Below are 18,591 nucleotides of genomic sequence, written 5' to 3'. Positions count from 1 at the left end.
TCGGATTTTATTAAGAACCAGAAGACATTACAGCGTCCCGGAAGTTGTGATGAGTCACGCCTGGAGCTTGTGTTTGGCGCCACCGTGTGGCCGAGCACCATGTTTCCCCATTTGCTCCGCCTCTCTTAAACCACAATAAAGGAAATAGCGCCGAATCGCGTCAGTCCTGCGTCTAAACCCAGAGCTGGCAACATCTCAACACCTTCTGTCTGCTGCAGTCAGTGCTTAATCCAGACAAGAACCGCTACAAGCGTCGAAATGGTGGTCAAAATACATATCGTTTACTGGTAAGTGCAACGTGGTGTTATTTATAGATGCACCATATACTGTATTTACGTTGCTGTGTTTGACTGTTCGGGTAGACAAAGGCAGATTTATTCATAGAGCTAGATAATATTAATGCATAAAAAAAATCTTAAAAATAGTACATAACACATACATTCTATACACGTCGTGTTTTCCACGCGACAAATCTGTTTCCGTGTTCCAAACCCCTCTCTACCGTTTACACCAGTGCACAGCGCTTCCTATGTAATAACAAAACAACTGCACATTAATACTGAAGACATCCAAACTATGAAAGAACCCGTATGGCATTGTGTATTAAACAAATAAAAAGTGTTTAAAAACCCAGAATATGTTTTATATTCGAAATTGTCCAAAGTTGTCTTGTAGCTTTGATGACAGCTTGGCAAACTCATGCCATTCTCTCATAGTCTACTACAATGGTTCTCATTTTACATGTATCTTGTCAAGAGTTCATTGGTGACTTTTTTTTGCCTTGTGATTTAAGACCATCAGTTGTCTTGTGCAGAGGAAAGGGTACAGAGTCAATAACAATAGGTCTGTCAAACCTGAAAAACTTTTAAATGTATCCCAGAGGAAATTCTTTTCCCAGGAAAGGACAAAAAAGCTACCTCTGTTGCAGAGGATAATTTCATTAAAATTGCCAGCCTCAGAAACTGCTGATTTACACAAATGCATCAAATGGTTAAAATATTTGGAAGAATAGCTGAAAGATTAAAACTATTTACAACATATTCTTGGTTATTTAAAGTTTTTTTTTTTTTTAACTACAAAATTTGATATTTGTCATTTGATAGTGGGGAAAATACCCTAAAGTAACAAGTTCGGTTTCAGATTGGCCTAAAATATATCTTTATAAAATGTACCTTTATTTCCGCAGTGGTGGATGAGGGTACAGGCCCAAGGTATGTATAATTACTTCCTGCATATTCCAATACTTGGTTCTGTATTTCAAGCTAGACTTGATTTTTTTTTTGTAATTGTTGTTGTATCATTGTTTGTGTCACAGATGTTAGCGCTCGAGAAGTTGCTCGAGAGTAATTTTCCAGGCGACCTTGATATTGTAAGTCGATATTTTGCACTTGCGGAAAGGATTTTCTACGATGTGAATTACTGTTGTTGCAAATCACAAAGCAATGCGGGTAATGCGGGAGTCAGACTGTAAACCGTTGTGATTTAGCAAAGGGGAAAAACCAACATTGAGGTTTTTCAGTACAGAGGAACTTTTGTAATTTCCTCTTGTATAGCTTCTGTAACGTAGCATTAAAGAAACAACCTTTCCGCAACATACATTGTACAACCAGATAAACACTACAAGGTTTTTTTTTTTGTTTGTTTGTTTTTTTATTAATAATTTAGATTTCAGTAGACACTGTTCAGATTTCATCATTCTTGGATGAAGGGTGACTCTTTAAAACAACTTATCAGCTCAGGTTTTTCTTTCATTCTTTGTCTCACAGACAAGCGAGGGCACTCCTTCAACAACTGGGTGGTTTGAAGTGGAGGTGAACGGTGAACTGGTGCACTCCAAGAAGGTGCGAATTATCCATGCACAGTACATATCACAACATCTAACACTCCAGTCCAAAATATGTTAAGTTGGGTGGAGATCTGGTTTCCGTCATGGTCATGGCACACCATCTACTTTGTTTGTACACGTATCAAACCCTTATCTTCTGTGGATATGGGCGGAGTTGTCCTGCATGTCCGAACAGATAAAAATCAGTCAACGAGAAGATCTTTTATACTGATGTTTCATGGTGATCCCCTTGTAAAAGGATCGGTAAGCTCCAAACCCCATCCTGAAAATAAATAAATGCCCCTCGACCATGTTCCAGAGCTACTGTTTGGTGACTGTAAGCAGTATATAATCACCAAAGTGGTTCATTTACTTCCAGTGTGTTTCAATCTCAAGATCCAGACACTTTTGTTTCAGTTTCAGGAAGAACAGGTTTGTTTATATCAGGGTGTTTTGCAGCTTAAAAGAAAGAGAAACTATTTGAACCAGCTACAGTTATGCAAATATATAAAAAGAAAGAGCCATAGTGAGATAGTACCAACTTTTTTTTTTTTTTTTTTTTTGACCCAGCATTTTCATATCCTCATGTAGAAACTCTGTTATAGTGTCTACATTCCAAACTAAATTCCTGTGAGCTACCCCCATAAACACATCAATATCTCACCTTTGCTTCTCACCTGGTTAGTGTACCTGCTGTAGTAATCTTAAAGCATGTCCTGCACACATGTCAGAATTCGATGTACTGTTCTGTGATGATTTTGTAATGCTAAAGTTTGTTTAGTTAACATCAAAAACCTGTATGTAATCTGACACATGCCTGTTTTTGACAGAACGGGGATGGCTTTGTGGACAGCGGTTGGAAGATAGACAGGCTTGAGAGTGCCATTGAGAAAGCTTTGAAGCTTGGCTGATGCTGAGGTGAGGGGAAAAAAATACATTTTCATGATTAAGTTTTGGGGATGATATAAGAAAAATGTGAGTACGATAACCAATAATTGTTAAATTGCTAGCATGAGAACTACTGTATTTTCTTAGCTGGGGTGGGGCAGGTGAAATTTCTCAAGAGTGTGAGTGATATGAATATTTCGTGTTTAAGAGAAATAGTCCTTCCTTACAAAATACTTTTTTGTCTTGTAAAAGATAAATAATTTGAATATGTATAATTTGTGACCAATCAAATTACATAGCAATTCTGTTTTATAACATAGCTCTCTCTCTCTCTCTCTCTCTCTCTCTCTCATTCTCTCTCATTGCATTTACTCCTCAGTTTGTTCGTCTCTGTTTGTTGACTCCTGTGAAAGTGCAACAATGATGGTGACTTCCGAAGTGTCTTTGGCACGGACGTTGCTTGATGCTTTCCCGCTCTTTCACGGATGACGCTATCCGAATGGACAAACTCCAGGAAATGTTGTTTTTTGTTTGTTTTTTTACTTAATTTCAAATTAAAACAATTTTATTTCTGTTTGCTTCAAATCTGCTTTGCTCGTTAAAAATGAACCAATTGGAAGATTCTAAACAGTCATGCAATAAAACCAATACCAAAAACTGTGTCTCTGCTCTGCTTTTTTATTATTATTAGTATTTTTTTTTATATATGCAGCAGTTCATTCTGATTTGATTATTTATGGATTTAACAGAGTTATATTTATATTAAGTTTGTAATCTTGCGTACCAGTGTAGATTTATTCATTGCTAGAGACTCAAAGCACTTTTGTACGTCGCTCTGGATAAGGGCGTCTGCTTAATGCCACAAATGTAAATGTAAACATGCTGTTATTTCAAGGCTCTTAATTCGTGAGACCTTCAGATTTCATGCAAATTCAGCTTTGCTCTGCACGCAAATTTATCCTGCTCGTGCACGCTAATTTACATTTCGACCAGATGCCTAGAATTTTTTGTAGTCTTTCTCCTTGTGCTAGTAATGAAGGTCAGGCATTATTCGAACGATTTATTAGAGGTTAATTTAAAAAAAGTACCTCAGCATTCCTGAGGTACTTTTGTTGTTTGGTGTAGCACCAGGGTTCTGGAGGAACGTTGTCCCATTTCACTGTATACTGCATTAACTATATTTGGTTAAAATGACAATAAAAGCTTCTTGACTCTTGTCTTGACTTTAAATCTATCCTCTCTATTTTTGGATACATAAATGCAGGGTAGATGATGGCATGATACAGCACCCTTGGAGCACTGAGAGTTAAGAGCCTTATTAAGGGGCCGAGACATAGTAAACAGGGGAAATGGCGCCTCCTAGTGTGGGTGTGGACATAAATTCTTGCGCATGCGCGTTTCAACCACGAATCACAGTCTGATTCAGTCTCCAACATCAGTAATATAACCGCACCTCCATATTTGTAATAATTATTATAAATAATTATAGTTGAAATGGCGACCCCTAGTGTAAGCAGCTAATAATGATCGCGCGTGCGCGTTTCAGTCAGGGGTCAGGCACGCTCCAAAAATGGCACAAAATAAAATTAAATCAATAACAATAATTAAGTCTCGCTTTCATTCCAGGTCAAAGTTAGAAGTATATTTTATTTTAAAAAAGCATATCTTGCAAAGTAATTGAGGACGGTTCATGTCTGATCACGTGGTTTAACATTCCAATATACATAACGCGAATATTTATTTTCTATTCTCTATTCCACAATTACATAAAAAATCCTGTTTTTTTTGGAAATAAAATGTGATTTTTTTAAATACTTTTTTCTATAAATGTGAAAAGCATGTTAATAATTAACCATTATCCATGCACGGAAATCTTGGTTAAATCTCAAATTCATCCTGACTCCCTGTATCATTGTGCTACTGCAGGTTAGGAAAGAACGGATCTCTGAGTGCACTACAGATGGACAGGAAGTGATTTGGGATTCGGCCTCGCGTCTACTGTATTCCGGAAGCGGTATGGTGGCGCGCCTAGAGAAGGAGCTAATGGACATTCAAGGGAAAAAAATGTTTTGACTTTATATTGAAATCCGCACGAATGTTTTCAAGTAAACAAAAATCATGAATGAAGGCACTCGGGAGTCCGAGACATGCTGCCATTGAGCTGAAGAAGCACTTACAGCGTCAAAATGTCGTTTTTCAGGCGGAAAGGTAAGGAAGTGCCTCAGTCCGGCTTGTAGCCGAGACGGTAGCCGGAGACAAGATGCACACGGGCACTGCACTGCTCATGGGTCTATAATATCACTTATTTATTCATTATTCAGTGCAGGTTGGGTCTTAATTTAATAAATCGAAGGGTCCATAAACGGTGCCAAGGCTTGTTAGCGAGTTGATTAGCATACAGGTAACACCTAGCTTTCCTGCTAAGCTCACTGAATAACATTAGCGTCCAGATTCCCTCTGTTTACTCCCTATAAGAGCTTTATGACGTATAAAAGACTTATTATACTTAGCGATATATTCTGTAAACATTCATGATAGTTGTTTTAAAGACAAAAAACACACATCGGATACTATATGTAGCTTTAACTAGCATTAAATGAATCCACCTGTGACTGGATTTAGCCGAACATCTCATTGAGTTTCAGCATTGTTTTATATTTTTTTATTACATATTTCCATTAAAGAAAAAAGACATGGAATGAAACGTTTTTGAAGGATTTCGGTGACACATTTGCTGTCCAAAGCACTACACCGTACCTGTCCATCTAGTCATTCATCCATCCATCCATCCATCCATCATTCATCATCTATACATCATCTATCAATTCATTCATCCATCATTCATTCATTCATCTATACATCATCTATCAATTCATTCATCCATCATCTATCATGTATACATCAACTCATTGTCTAGCTATTATCCATCTTCCATCATCTCTCCATTCATAACAAACATAACATTTTAATGTTGCACATAAAAAGTATCCAGAAATAAACAGATATTTCTCTATTTTTTTCCACCAAAGCAAAATATATATGAATGACTAGATGTGGGAAGGGGTTGGGGGTGCGTATACTTTTGCACCCTACTATATTTAGCCTGAGTGAGAGGTGATTTTGATTGAGGCTCTGATGAATCCTTGAATCCGATTGGTTAGAAGCAGCTCTGGAAGTAGTTCCGGCTGCAAGGCAAATCGCAGGACGATGTTAATCCGCTGTTCTGAACTATAATCAGTTCTATTGATGACGGCGAGGTTTATAATCTTTGCTGTTTAACAAAGATGCTGATTTTTGTGAGGAGATACTTATAGGAGTTTCTAGATGTTTTCTAATTTGATATTTTGATATTTTCATGTCGGGTCCCGTCGGGTCACAGCACTTTGTTGTTGATTATTTTCCTCAAACTGCACAGCGAGGTTGGCATATACCTTAAAACGGCGTCCCGCAACCTTTTTTGCAGCACAGACCAATTTCACACATTTTTTTCCTTCGCTTGTTAAGGGAGGTTTGGTCACGACATCCATCCAATAAATTTAATATGATTTAATTATTACTTATACGATGAAAATATAACAACTCGCTATAATGGCAAATTGTTTTAAATGTATTAAAAAATTATAATAAAACACCCAGTAGACCACAAAAGAAAAAAAAACAACTTTTTTTTATTCATTTTTTTGTGTGGTCCAGTATCAGCCCAAAGCCCGGTGGTTGTGGACCCCTGCATAAGATAATAGCATGCGTTTCAGGACCTGAGGCATTTGGATGATGTCATACGTGGCGTGAGACTTTAAGAATTTCCTTTGTATTTAGTGCCAGACGTGTTTTTCCAGCGACCCAATTTTGGGGGAAATTAACTCCCTTATCTCTGCTCTACATGTAGGACAGGAAGTCCTATCACTGGACAGACAGTTTTGGGATTTGATTCATGTCGATCTGGTCTGGATTAATGCATTATCGATGTGGTCAGGCGTCACCTGGTTTGACCATCCTTGTGCAATTTCAGAAGTAACACAGGGAAGTATACAGGATCGAAGGCTTACTAGTTCCTCAGTAACCTGATATTTCAAGAGAGAATAAAAAGCAGGCAGGTGTCAAAATGGCGAAGTTTCTGGACGTTCTCATTTATCCAGTTTTGCAGAAGTTCCCCAACAATAACGGCTGCCACTTCAGCATGACTTGTTGTTTAATTTCGCACTTCTGTCCGGTCCTAGTTGCAGCTTGCATCTTGATAGAGTGTACTTCCTGTGCAGTCAGACCTCTTGTGTTCTTTGCCCTACAGCTAAAGGAAAGGAACCAGAGAAAGCGGTAGATCCGAAAACCAACAGAGGTGAGTACGTTATGTGCAGCGAATACGTTCGATCAATAACTTTTAACTTTTTAGTCATTACGTTGCAGCTGTTCCTCAGGACCTACGATTATTTGGCTGATTGTTGTCGTGCTATGCTAAGTTTAGACACACAGGCATATTTTATAAGCAGGATGAGGTGGAGGATCAGATAAAACTTTTCGAGTGCAACCACTGCGCATCTGCACAGAACGAGGACTCGAGACGTTTTCAGAACATGACTGGTTTTACCCGGGAGGAGAAATGCCCCGGGTTTCTCAAGGTTACATAAGTTCAACCACACACACATTCTCAGTAAAATGAACAATCTAACTTCTCGCTGGTGTTGACTGCACATTAGCGCTCATGTTTACACTGTGATAGATGAAGGGTGAGAATTATTCAGGGAACTATTATGGTTAATATCTGTTTGCTCAGTGTTGTGCTTCAGTACAAGCATGCAAGAGCTATGTACTGTAGGTAAGTGTACATTATACAGGCTATATTACAGTAAAATTGCTTCTCATATTTTATTTCTTTCCCCCCAAAAGGCTCTACAGTTTCACTAAACTCCCCCGCAAGGAATCACCATGCCATCCTTGAGGCGGCCGGCCCGAGCCACGTGGCCATCAGCGCCATCTCAGCGAACATGGACTCGTTCGCACGCGGCCGCACAGCCATCCTCAAAAAGCAGCCCAGCCACATGGAGGCAGCTCACTTCGGAGACCTGGGTGCGTCATATATATATTTATATATATATATATATATATATATATATATATATATATATATATATATATATATATATATATATATATATATATATATTACATGTAATACAGCAGCTTGTTCAGTCAAATAAATATAAAGAATCAGGCAAGGTTGAGTTCAGCTTTTGCCCTGGATCAAATAGTAGTGTGTGAATAAGGTGCCATATGGTTTAATTAGTGTGAGGGGTCTGTGATTTTATTTAAATCCAGATCGGACATGTCAGTGTTTTGCGTCGTGCTCCTCTGAGAAAATACACAAGCTGTATTTTTAGATCATGTCAGAAAGAATAGCCACTTCCAAACTAACTAGGACAGCAGAAACTGGACATAAGCCAAATTCCATAAAAAAAAAAAAAAAAAAAAAAGCCAAAATAATAGTGCAGGCCAGTGTTGGTCCTGCAGTAGGACATCACAAGATAGTGTTCATTATAGACCTAAACAAGCCACTAACTGAGTGCATCTATACGACTCTTAGTCAACCCTGACCTTTATGTAGGTGCGTGTGGTTGAACTGGTATCGCAAGCCCGAACAAAGCTGAATCCTGCTGCGCGGAAGCCAGACAGCCGTTACAACAGACAATCTTTCTTCACCCAGTTCTTTACTAGTGACACACCCATCCCAGTTTAACCACGATGTTGTAGTCTTTAAACAAGAGGCTATTGTGCACTCGCAGCTCCCTCGCCTGCCATTGTTTTATTCATGGTTCAGCCTGACATCTTAACCGTCCGAAAGGGTTGTCGCTTTGTGTGTTGCACCAGCCCATTAAAATCTTTTATGTTCATGCACCGTATATAACACAGTATGGAAACTGTTTCACAATGCAGGTTAGAAGAGTTGTAACATGACCCAGGTGTATTGATTACACAACTCCGAAAGCAAGCTGGTGCACGCAGATGTCGCTGAATTTGATTGGCAAGATAAAAGATCTCCCTTAACTTTTAATGGTCAATGTATTTACCCGTATTTGTACTTTAGGTTGCTCCAGCGTGAACTACCAGACGCAGGAAACACGTTCTCGCCTTTCGAAGACCGTTGAGCAGGTGCTCCGTGACGCCGTGGCTCGGCCCTACTATCTGCACTTCATGGTGACACGGTCAGCCGAGCACTTGGCGCGCTTTTGGCTGGAGGCCGAGAGTTTCCGGTCCAGCAGCTGGTCCCGCGTGCGTGCGCATAGCCTGAACACAGTAAAGCACAGCTCGCTGGCCGAGACCGCCTTCGCTCTGGGCTTCTCAACGTCTCCAGATTCGCCACCGACTCTCAACGCTTCACCTGGTGTTTATGAAGGGGAATATGAGGACACTTTTACTTCTAGCCCCCAGGACACTAATTCGCATTGTGTAGCCGGATACCGAGACGTCATTAATTATGACGAAGGGGGGTTGAGGTTGAGTCGACGCCCCTCTACTTCCTCGTCCTCCTCCAGGACGGGAACTCCGGTCAAAGGCCAGGCTGAGAATGCACTCCGTGAGCTGTCTGACAAGCTAATGAAGAGTGAGTGCTGTGGTTAATATCATCACATGCAAGGGAATATAAATACTTGGGGACATGTTATTTTGGAAAAACTATCAATCAGGGTTTGTCTGATGCAGCAGCTGGTGGTAGTGTTACCAGTATGTTCTCGCTTATTTTCCAATAATTAAGTGTTTTTATTCCTCCTCTACCACTTATCCATGGCGGCTCATAAGTACAGGGTTGCAAAGGGGCGGAAAAGTTCTGGTAAATTTCCAGAAACTTTCCATTGGAACTTCATCTGGGGAATTTGGGAAATATGTCAAGTTGGCAACTTTTTAGGCATTTATGGTATTTAATTAGAAATTCGGGGAAATGTTTGTACTCTGTAACACAGTGCAAGCTTTAAACATAAATTTCTGTATTTTTTACGTAAATACTCGCCAAGATGAACATTATCGTGAGTGCAGGATTCAAGAAATGATGTGTTTTTATGTTATGGATGAATGCACAGTGCATGTAGGGGGTGCGGCCGCAATAACTCCTGCAGTAAGTCTGCTGTGTGCACGTGATTGATGAATGCGCAGGGTAGAAGTTCAACTTTACCTAAGATTATCCTGCAAGATTTTTTTTTCAACTACATTTAAATGTTTAACTACATTAAATTCCCAGTTTATTCCCTTTGATTCCCGTCAAATCCCGAAAGTTGCGAGTCTGGAAAAACCTGGAATTTTGCAGCCCTACAAAGGAACAAACTCTTTAAACCAGATTCAAGAGGTTCCAGATCACATCGTCTGCTTAGCTCGTCATTCAGCACGGTTCACAGACTCCACCATTTACACAAGGCTGACAACAGATTCTCTCTCAGCGTCTAACGACTGTTCGTGTCTTCAGGGCTTTGATAATATCACTCGTTTGTGTGTGCTACAACTGGCTGAGTAAGCGCATGATCTGTAAAAAAAATAAATAATAAAAAAAAAGCCCTTACAGGGACTTTCATTATAGCTCAGAGAATAAAGCTGCAGGGAAGTCAATTGAGCTAAAAGTCATAGCATTAACCTTGCGAGGAGAGGCAGATGCTATCAGCCTAGGGCTCTTAAACAGTCTGGCCCTCAATGAATGCGCATAAAAACTAGCCAACTTTAAATCTACATTAGAACAGGGCTATAAACCACAGCGTGAAATGTAGTTAAACTGTACGTCATCTTTCTCTATGTCACCTTTGTGGGATTGGAAAAAAAGGTGTTTTCCACGCAACATTTAATGATTTGAAAATGAAACGGGACGTCACATGGTTCTGGATAATTTAAAGAACCATGGTTTGGTTTAACCAGCATATTACCCGTGTGTCTCAAAAACGCATTTTTCATTTTCATTCCCCCTCTCTTTATTCCTCTGCTGTAGGTATAGAGCGTGACGCAGTCAACATTTTTACCAAGTACATTTCTCCAGATGCTTCCAGACCCATCCCAATCACCGAGCAGATACGAAACGACATCGTTGGTAAGAAAGCCATGGTTATAAAACCACCTCTATTCGATCCTATACATGTAGTTTTTTATACAGCGTAATAAGAATGCAGTCTCACATAAAATGAATGCTATTGTTATGGGAAATGTCATGATCTGGTGTATAAATCCTCAAAGTTTCACTTTATTACTACACTCTCTGACACAGTAATGAATTAACATTATATCATTCTGTTTGCCAGCTAAAATCTGTGGGGAGGATGGTCAGGTGGACCCAAACTGCTTTGTTATTGCTCAGGCAGTGGTGTTCACCATCATGGAGCAGCAGTGAGTAACTTCTGTTCCATTGCCTTATCTCTTAATTTTTTTTTTCTCACTTCTATTAAACGTTTCCTTCAGGCGCTAGGTTTGCACATCTGGATCCTGATCATCCGTTTTTTTAACAATCACAAAGTCGCTCTTCCGAAAGTTCACATTTGGTGAACTTTACAAATGCAAATTCATATGATATGAAGATAGGAGGTTGATACGTCATGGCGTGACCTTTTCAGAAAATTCAAGATGTATAAATTCTGGATATAGTGACATTGCAGCATCCTGCTATATACAAAAAAGATTTAAGAAAATAAACATTAATCCGGTTACCGGCAATTTCTGTAGCAGGTGTCAAACATTTTTATTTTATGGACATCTACCGTCACTGTGGCTACATCCAAGATAAGGGGCAAATATGTAAAAAAAAATTTTTAAGAATCCTGCCATAAAATGAAATATATGACGGTGTAATAAAATATGAAGGTCATAGGTCTACTGATTTTGCAGATTAATCGGCACTGATCGTTGATTGCAGGAATTGTCTGCAAAAATCCAGGCCGATAGTTTTTCCGGCTTCCGGTCTGCTATCATCACGAGCGGCCTCTAGAGGCGAATCCCTGATGCCACGTGCTTACTTGTGAGACTGCGTGCTGCATGGAGAGTGCTATATTGTTTTAATTCTTATTATTTTTAGATTTGATTAATTAATTAATTACATTATTATATTTGTTAATTAATAGGACATATTTTCTCCTTTCCCTGCACATGTTTATGATTCAGTACTGTTTATTTTTTATTTTTTCCAATACAGTTAAGCACTATTTTACCTGGACTTTTATGGGTTTTTTTGTTTGTTTTTTGTTTTTTTTATTCAGTATCAATTTGAAAAACAATGTTGATTAATCGGTAAACGGCAAGTACAATCCAATCTAGCTATCGCTATCGGTAAAATCGACCTCTAATAAACATACTCAAGGGACTGAAAATACAACCGACACGACAACACAGTGATTAACTGTAAAAATATTACAATTAGATTTTTTTCTTCTTTCTTCAATTAGTTTAACTTGCACTATGAGGACAAATGTATCGGGACACCACAAAATTCTAGGCACCCAATTGTATAGATTTGTAAAGTTAACTTTCAATTAAACTTGGAGATCTAAACCTGTTCTAGCATAACTGTTCCTCTGTGCACAAAGCCAGCTTCATGAATATATGGTGTACATGGTTAGAGTGGAAGATCTTGAGTGGCCTGCTATAGAGCTCTGATCTCTACCCCAGGGATGAATTGGAACGCTGTCTACACCACATGCCCCCTCACATCACCTACATCAGTACCTGACTTGACTAATGCTCCTGTGGCTGAATGATCCCAAATCGCCTTTATATCTAGTGGAACATCTTTCCAAAAGAGTGAATGTTCTTATAACAGCAAATGGGGACTAAATGTGGAATGGGATGTTTATACAATCTTATTGTGAGGTGTCCACACACGTTTGTCCATATAGTCTGAACTGTTTATACTGTCGGATTCTCACATGACTAGACGCAAAGTAAAAGCTGGTAATACTTGAACAATGGTACTCTAATCAGGACACTAACTGTTTTATGTATAATAACAGACAAACATGCAGACATTGCTTAAACACAAGCTCAGCACTTGATTTGTAGCTTGTAACATTCTGATTACCCAAAGCATTTAATAACCTCTGCTTTCTCCAGGCACTTTAGCGAGTTCTTGCGGAGCCACTACTTTTGCAAGTACCAGATTGAGGTGCTGACCAGCGGTTCTGTGTTCTTGGCAGACATCCTGTTCTGCGAGTCTGCCCTGTTCTATTTCTCCGAGGTGAGGACATACTTTTTTTTTTATTGCTTTAATAACACCCCGATACACATTTTTATAAATTTATAAAGATATACAATATATATTTGAAAAAAAAAGTGCAAGCATGACGAAATCCTGAACGAAGTATGAAAAAAAGAGAAATGTGTGAAAGGGCTGAGAGAGTGTTTGTTGTGATTGTCATATCTGGCTGTTTGTGTGCAGTACATGGAGAAGGAGGAGGCAGTGAACATCTTGCAGTTCTGGCTGGCTGCGGATAACTTCCAGGTTCAGCTGGCTGCTAAAAAAGGACAATACGATGGACAGGAGGCTCAGAATGACGCCATGATCCTTTATGACAAGTAGGACCTCGTAGTTACAACCAGACATGAATTTTATTGAATTGAATTTTTAGTTTGACACATTATTTCAGCATAAATATTGATGTATGACACTACCACGTTTCAAGCACATTTTGAAAGCCAAATCTTCATTTAGTAATTCTAAATTCCGACTCATTTTAGCCCCCACTGTGGGTATTTTCTTCCCATTCCTTCATCACTAATAAACCTAGATTCCTTTTGTCCCCTGTAATAATGTTTTTGATTTGCAGTTATAGGAAGAAGGGAATACTTTTTTTTTTTTTTTTTTGTTTACATTTTCCACGCTACCGTGCAGGACGATAATCATGCTTACTCGTTCTTAGGTATTTTTCACTCCAAGCTACAAATCCATTGGGTTTCGGCGACTCTGTTCGGATGGAGATCGAGTCGAATATCTGTCGAGAAGGCGGCCCTCTGCCCGACTGCTTCACCATTCCACTACGCCAAGCCTGGACCACCATGGAGAAGGTCAGTCAGGACTTCACCGACATGCCAGAAAAAAAAAACCTTTTCGGATAAAATCTAATATGATTGGCATCTTTTAGTAGAAATATGCTTCGAGACGAAGAGCTTTTTTAAAATTGTTATTATCTTATCTGAGCCAAGCATGACCTCAATCTGAATGTATTTGGGATTCGGTGGGACGAGGCATGTTTAGCTGCAGTAATTCGATTCAAAGATGACCTGTGTGTTTCTTATGTTAGCTGAGTGATGTCATGAATTATATTCTGAATATATATAACAGAATTATCTTCTGTTCTCAGTCTATTTGTTCCTTTCTGTTGTTAACCCTAGGTCTACTTGCCAGGCTTCCTTTCCAGTGACCTGTACTACAAATACTTGAGCGACCTCATCAATTCCGTTCGGGCGGATGAGTTTGTCATAGGCAACTCTGCAGGGTCCGGTCCCGGCACGCCCATGGACAGCGAACGCGGCTCGGCCACCTTAGAGGTGTCGCTGGCCCAGGTGACCTTTCAGCCACACGCTTGATCAGATCTCTTCACTCCTATTGGCTGACCTTGGCTTATGGCATTTTTGCACACTGCAATGACATTTTGCTTACTGATGGAAGAGAGGGCCTTGTGTAAATGTTACTACGTTACAAGAAGCACTTGATAATGGGAAAAGGAAGTAGATTGCTGTACGAGTTGTTTGCCCAGTGGCTTTTAATGATCTCCAGCAGTGCTCTGAGTGCGCAGTGAGAAATTGTACTGCTGCTATAATAATAAGGCTTTAGAGGTATTTGACCAAATCATATAGTCATTAACTAGGCAATTCAAAGCCCCCAACCCCCCCTTCTTTTGACTTTCCTGTAAGTCCAATTAACATGGCTAAAAAGTGTCCGCTAAGGTAATTGAAGTACTTATATTCCTGGGACTTTGTGTAGGCTTAGTATTTATGTTCTCAGTGTCTTATCAGGCTGAGCCTGTGCAGACTTTCTTTGTAAAATCATACCCCTTTGTGCCTTTATGAGGTCTTTTTTTTTTTCTTTTCTTTTCTTGATGCAGCAGGGCTCCAAAAAAATGGCTGTAAAAATCCTGAAGAACTTTGATGAAGCGATAACCGTAGACATTGGCAGTCTGGACCCCGAGTCTCTGTATCAGAGACCATACGCTGGGTGAGATGCATTCAAGCCTCTCTGTCACGAAATCTGTTGAATCTGTTACCAGACAGCAGATAATCAATTGTTCAGAATGAATCCTTGTTTACTAGAAATAAATGACCTCAAAGCTGCATTTGGGTTTTAAATCCATTAAAAGATATCTCTTCTTCTGTTCAGAAGAATGACCTTTGGCAAAGTCAACGAGCTGGGCCAGTTTATCCGGGAAGCCGAGCCCGAACCGGACGTCAAGAAATCCAAGGGTAAGAACTGCAAAACATTTTTTAACCAAAATTCAGCTTGTTGAAATGCTCTGGCTTCCATTTTGCAGTATATTTTCCTATACCGAGTATATTATATTAATATATAAAGAACTGTCTGTCCGCCAGCGAATATTTTGACTGCTCCTCATGTCTGAAATGTACACTGGCACACGCACTGTGAATCGGCCCTACCACTCTGCCGAAGTGCTCTTCAGGCCTGCGTTTGAGTGTCTTGAAGTGCGCGTTGCCATGACGATGAGAAGACTGATGTGGCGTGATTACTATGAAGAGCAGGAGATGAAAGCAGAAATCTCTCCCTCTCGTGCTCCGTCTCTTTCTCTCTCTCTCGTTGTTTTACCCGCTCTCATTCTTTGTAGCATTTTTGTGCTTTGGATAACAGTTTTTGAGATCGACTCAGAACGTGATCCCGAGCCACTAAAGCGCAGAACGGCCACTCAGGCTTTTTTCCAATGCGTCTGGTACACAGTCAGAGTTCACTGCTTCTCATCCTTCAGTAGAAATCGCACTGGATCCAGACGCTGTTGCTGAACTGAGAGCAGCCCATTTCTTATTTTTTTTTCTTTACCTCTTTTTTTTGTGTTTTTTTAGGTTCAATGTTTTCCCAAGCAATGAAGAAATGGGTGCAAGGAAACACAGATGAGGTGTGTGTGTGACAAATCGGAAACGAAGATAAAACTATTGTTGATACAATGCATGGTTCCAGTGATCTCTTGGAAAAGAATCATTTGCGCTCCATGTCTATTGTATAAAAGCAATCTTTTTTCCTTTTAGGCTCAGGAGGAAATGGCCTGGAAGATTGCTAAGATGATAGTCAATGATGTCATGCAGCAGGGACAGCAGGAGAGCCCACTAACAACATCCAGCCAGGTACGATATATATGTATTCTGAATTCTTTTTAAAGCAAGCATTTTATATGTACAATATATTACCAAAAGTTTGCAGACACCTAGTCATAAGTATGGTATGTGCTTTTTTTGCGCATCGCATTCCACATTTGGTTCCAATTTGCTATTTCCTCCACTCTTCTGCAAAGATGTTCCACTAGATATAGGAGTGTGGAGATTTGTGCTTATTCAGCCACAAGGGTGTTAGTAAAGTCAGGTACTGATGTAGCTCATCCCAAAGGTGTTCAATAGGGTTGAGGTCGGAACTCTATAGCAGTAGATCTTCCACTCAATCCCATGCAAAGCATATCTTCATAGAGTTTGCTTTGTGCACAGGGGCATTGTAATGCTGGAACAGGTTTGGATCTCCTAGTTGAAGTGAAGGAAACATTTTATCCCACTGCATCTGAATCTGTGATGAAAAAGCCACATATGGCTGGAAAACTCAAGTGTCCCAATACTTTTTTTCATAGACAATATGGCCGCTCAGGGGGACCTTATGTTCACTTTATTTTAGTCGTGTAACTATTCAACAAAAAGCATGAGTTTTCTTGTGTGACGAAATGTGGGAAAATGTTGCCTGTTTTCTCCGTTTCCACATACACACAAACACGGTTCTGCAGTTAGGCACAAAAGATCCGAGCTGATTACATAATGCACATTTCTTTCAGCATTAACCACGAATCTGTGATGTTTTTTAGCTATGACTTTGCGTGCTGATGAAGAGGAGAAGACTAGCTCTGCTCTCAGCCTCGCAGCTGCTGCAGCCAGAGTCCAAAAAAAAAAAAAAAAGAATCCGGAGACTAAACTGCACAGGGCATTTCCCCAGCGGCGAGTTATGTAATAATGAAGCTAAAACAAAGTGTTCCTGCAGTTCCACAACCTCCTTTGTGTGAAGTCTGTGTGTGTGCGCGCATGTGTGTGTGAGTGAGAGTGTGACAGGAGGATGTACATATCTATGAACATATGTATGTACACTTGGGGCCATGTGACCAACATTTCAACCATTTATGAAGGCGTTATTTTTAAACCTAAGAAGAGGAGCCCCCACCCCCCCCAAAAAAAGCAAGCATGAATGGAAGCAGATGCACAAAAGAAGAGGACTTCAGAACAAAGCCCCGAATCCACTGCGTCGTCCCGTTTTCATGCCCAAACGCTTAAGAACTTAAACAAAGTCACTATAAAGCTTGTGTTCCTCCGATCCTTGTTTCTTCTCTTCTCTTTGAAATCTCTGTTTTTGTCTTTTCTGTTTCTCTTTCATTCTGTTTTTATATACTGCAAAGATTTACCCATCGTGGCAGCGTACAGTTTTATTTGCAGGCGTGTCGTTAAGTCGGGCTACGACAGCAGGATTTTATCATCAGGTTTCCGCGAAGCTGAATGGACCCATACGGTTGTTACAGTTTAAGTTGATTTAAACTGACAGAATAAGCTGCAGGTTGAAACCCTCCTTCACCCTTCCCCCTCTCCCTTTTCCACCTTAATGTCAACTCCAAGACTAGCTCTACTCTGTAGTCTTACTCCAACATGGACCAGTGCTAGTGCAATGTTAAACCTCCATATCTCCACTGTATGATGATGTAGATTTCTGGTTTCGATAAATGTAACTTCTTTTTTTTTTTTTTTTTTTTTTTTTTTTATGGTGAGTGTCTTTTTGTTTTGTTTAGTTTTTTTTGTTTGTTTTAAACGAGTTGTCAAACGTGTGTGTCTATGCGAGTTCCAGCGCTACCTGTTCTTTGGAAACGGCATACCCTGAACACGTGTCGATACTGCTCTCGGACCTTGTAGAGACGTGGAGAAGAACCAGAAACAGACGGACTTTTGGTACTATGTACCATTATTATGTTTTCTCACATGTACGTGTACTTAATCTATAATATATTTAAAATTGTGTTTGATTTAAATACATATATTATTGAAACGTCTCTGTATTCTTTTAATTGTAAGCCGGGTATTTTATTACGGACACCCACACCCTGGGTCCTGCATGCATTTGCTCGGTCTGCCAGTCATTTGCAGCTGCAGAAATGTGGTCTTGGTGGCATGGGCAGTTGAAGATAGGAAAATAACATCCCCTAATCTTTTTCCTGTCATTAGCCTGTGTTTACTGTAGCCTGAAATTCCTGTTTTAAGGTGACAAGACTGCAACCTATTCAACTTGCGCATTCTGGGATGCATTTCCGCTCATCCCGCTTGTACATTTCCTTCTTATTTCAAAGCTACCTATCCATTAATCTTAGACCTTTCTCCACCCATATTCCGGCTATTCACTGGTGTTTTTGCAGCATTTTTGATTGGCTGATTAACAATTGCTTTAATAAGGAGAGCAAGGTGGTCAAAAAGTGTAAATTACATCGCATTCACAAAAATATTTTCAAGTTGAATGTCTTCTTTTTTTTTTATGAGCACAAGTGGACAAATTGTTCATAAGAGCATGCGACACTAAGATGCATCAAAGAGGGGATAAAATGTGTGTATCCAAGTTTCATCCTTATTGTGGGGATGAATGACAGAAAAGAAATGTCCAATAGAGGGCAGTAGCGCACTTTTCTCATTTTAAATATTAA

The 18,591-nt window shown here is 39.7% G+C and overlaps 1 protein-coding gene and 1 long non-coding RNA gene across 5 annotated transcripts; both read left to right on the top strand.

Moving 5' to 3' along the window:
• Positions 1 to 131: 131 nt before the first annotated feature.
• Positions 132 to 3,370, top strand: LOC124378751. Its single transcript, XR_006924293.1, has 6 exons — positions 132 to 287; positions 1,187 to 1,211; positions 1,316 to 1,369; positions 1,767 to 1,841; positions 2,656 to 2,743; positions 3,093 to 3,370. It is a non-coding gene; the product is annotated as an uncharacterized LOC124378751 (long non-coding RNA).
• A 1,314-nt stretch (positions 3,371 to 4,684) lies between these two features.
• Positions 4,685 to 17,949, top strand: akap10 (A kinase (PRKA) anchor protein 10). 4 transcript variants are annotated; one of them, XM_046839609.1, is made up of 15 exons: positions 4,685 to 4,921; positions 6,999 to 7,046; positions 7,595 to 7,774; positions 8,790 to 9,305; positions 10,668 to 10,766; positions 10,975 to 11,059; positions 12,773 to 12,896; positions 13,098 to 13,234; positions 13,579 to 13,723; positions 14,051 to 14,221; positions 14,764 to 14,873; positions 15,039 to 15,118; positions 15,728 to 15,780; positions 15,911 to 16,006; positions 16,726 to 17,949. In XM_046839609.1, the coding sequence occupies exons 1-15, from the start codon at positions 4,900 to 4,902 to the stop codon at positions 16,729 to 16,731; spliced, it is 1,872 nt and encodes a 623-aa protein (XP_046695565.1). In that variant the 5' UTR covers positions 4,685 to 4,899; the 3' UTR covers positions 16,732 to 17,949. The 4 variants fall into 4 exon arrangements, with proteins under 4 accessions (XP_046695565.1, XP_046695566.1, XP_046695563.1 ...); XM_046839610.1 differs by having other exon boundaries at positions 4,686 to 4,921; positions 14,767 to 14,873; XM_046839607.1 differs by having other exon boundaries at positions 4,686 to 4,921; positions 15,036 to 15,118.
• The last annotated feature ends 642 nt before the right edge of the window (positions 17,950 to 18,591 follow it).

The sequence above is a fragment of the Silurus meridionalis genome, chromosome 25 (genome assembly GCF_014805685.1).
Source record: "Silurus meridionalis isolate SWU-2019-XX chromosome 25, ASM1480568v1, whole genome shotgun sequence".
NCBI classification, from domain to species: Eukaryota; Metazoa; Chordata; class Actinopteri; order Siluriformes; family Siluridae; genus Silurus; species Silurus meridionalis.
Note: the sequence above shows the minus strand (reverse complement) of the source record. Positions and strands in the feature narration are given on the sequence as shown.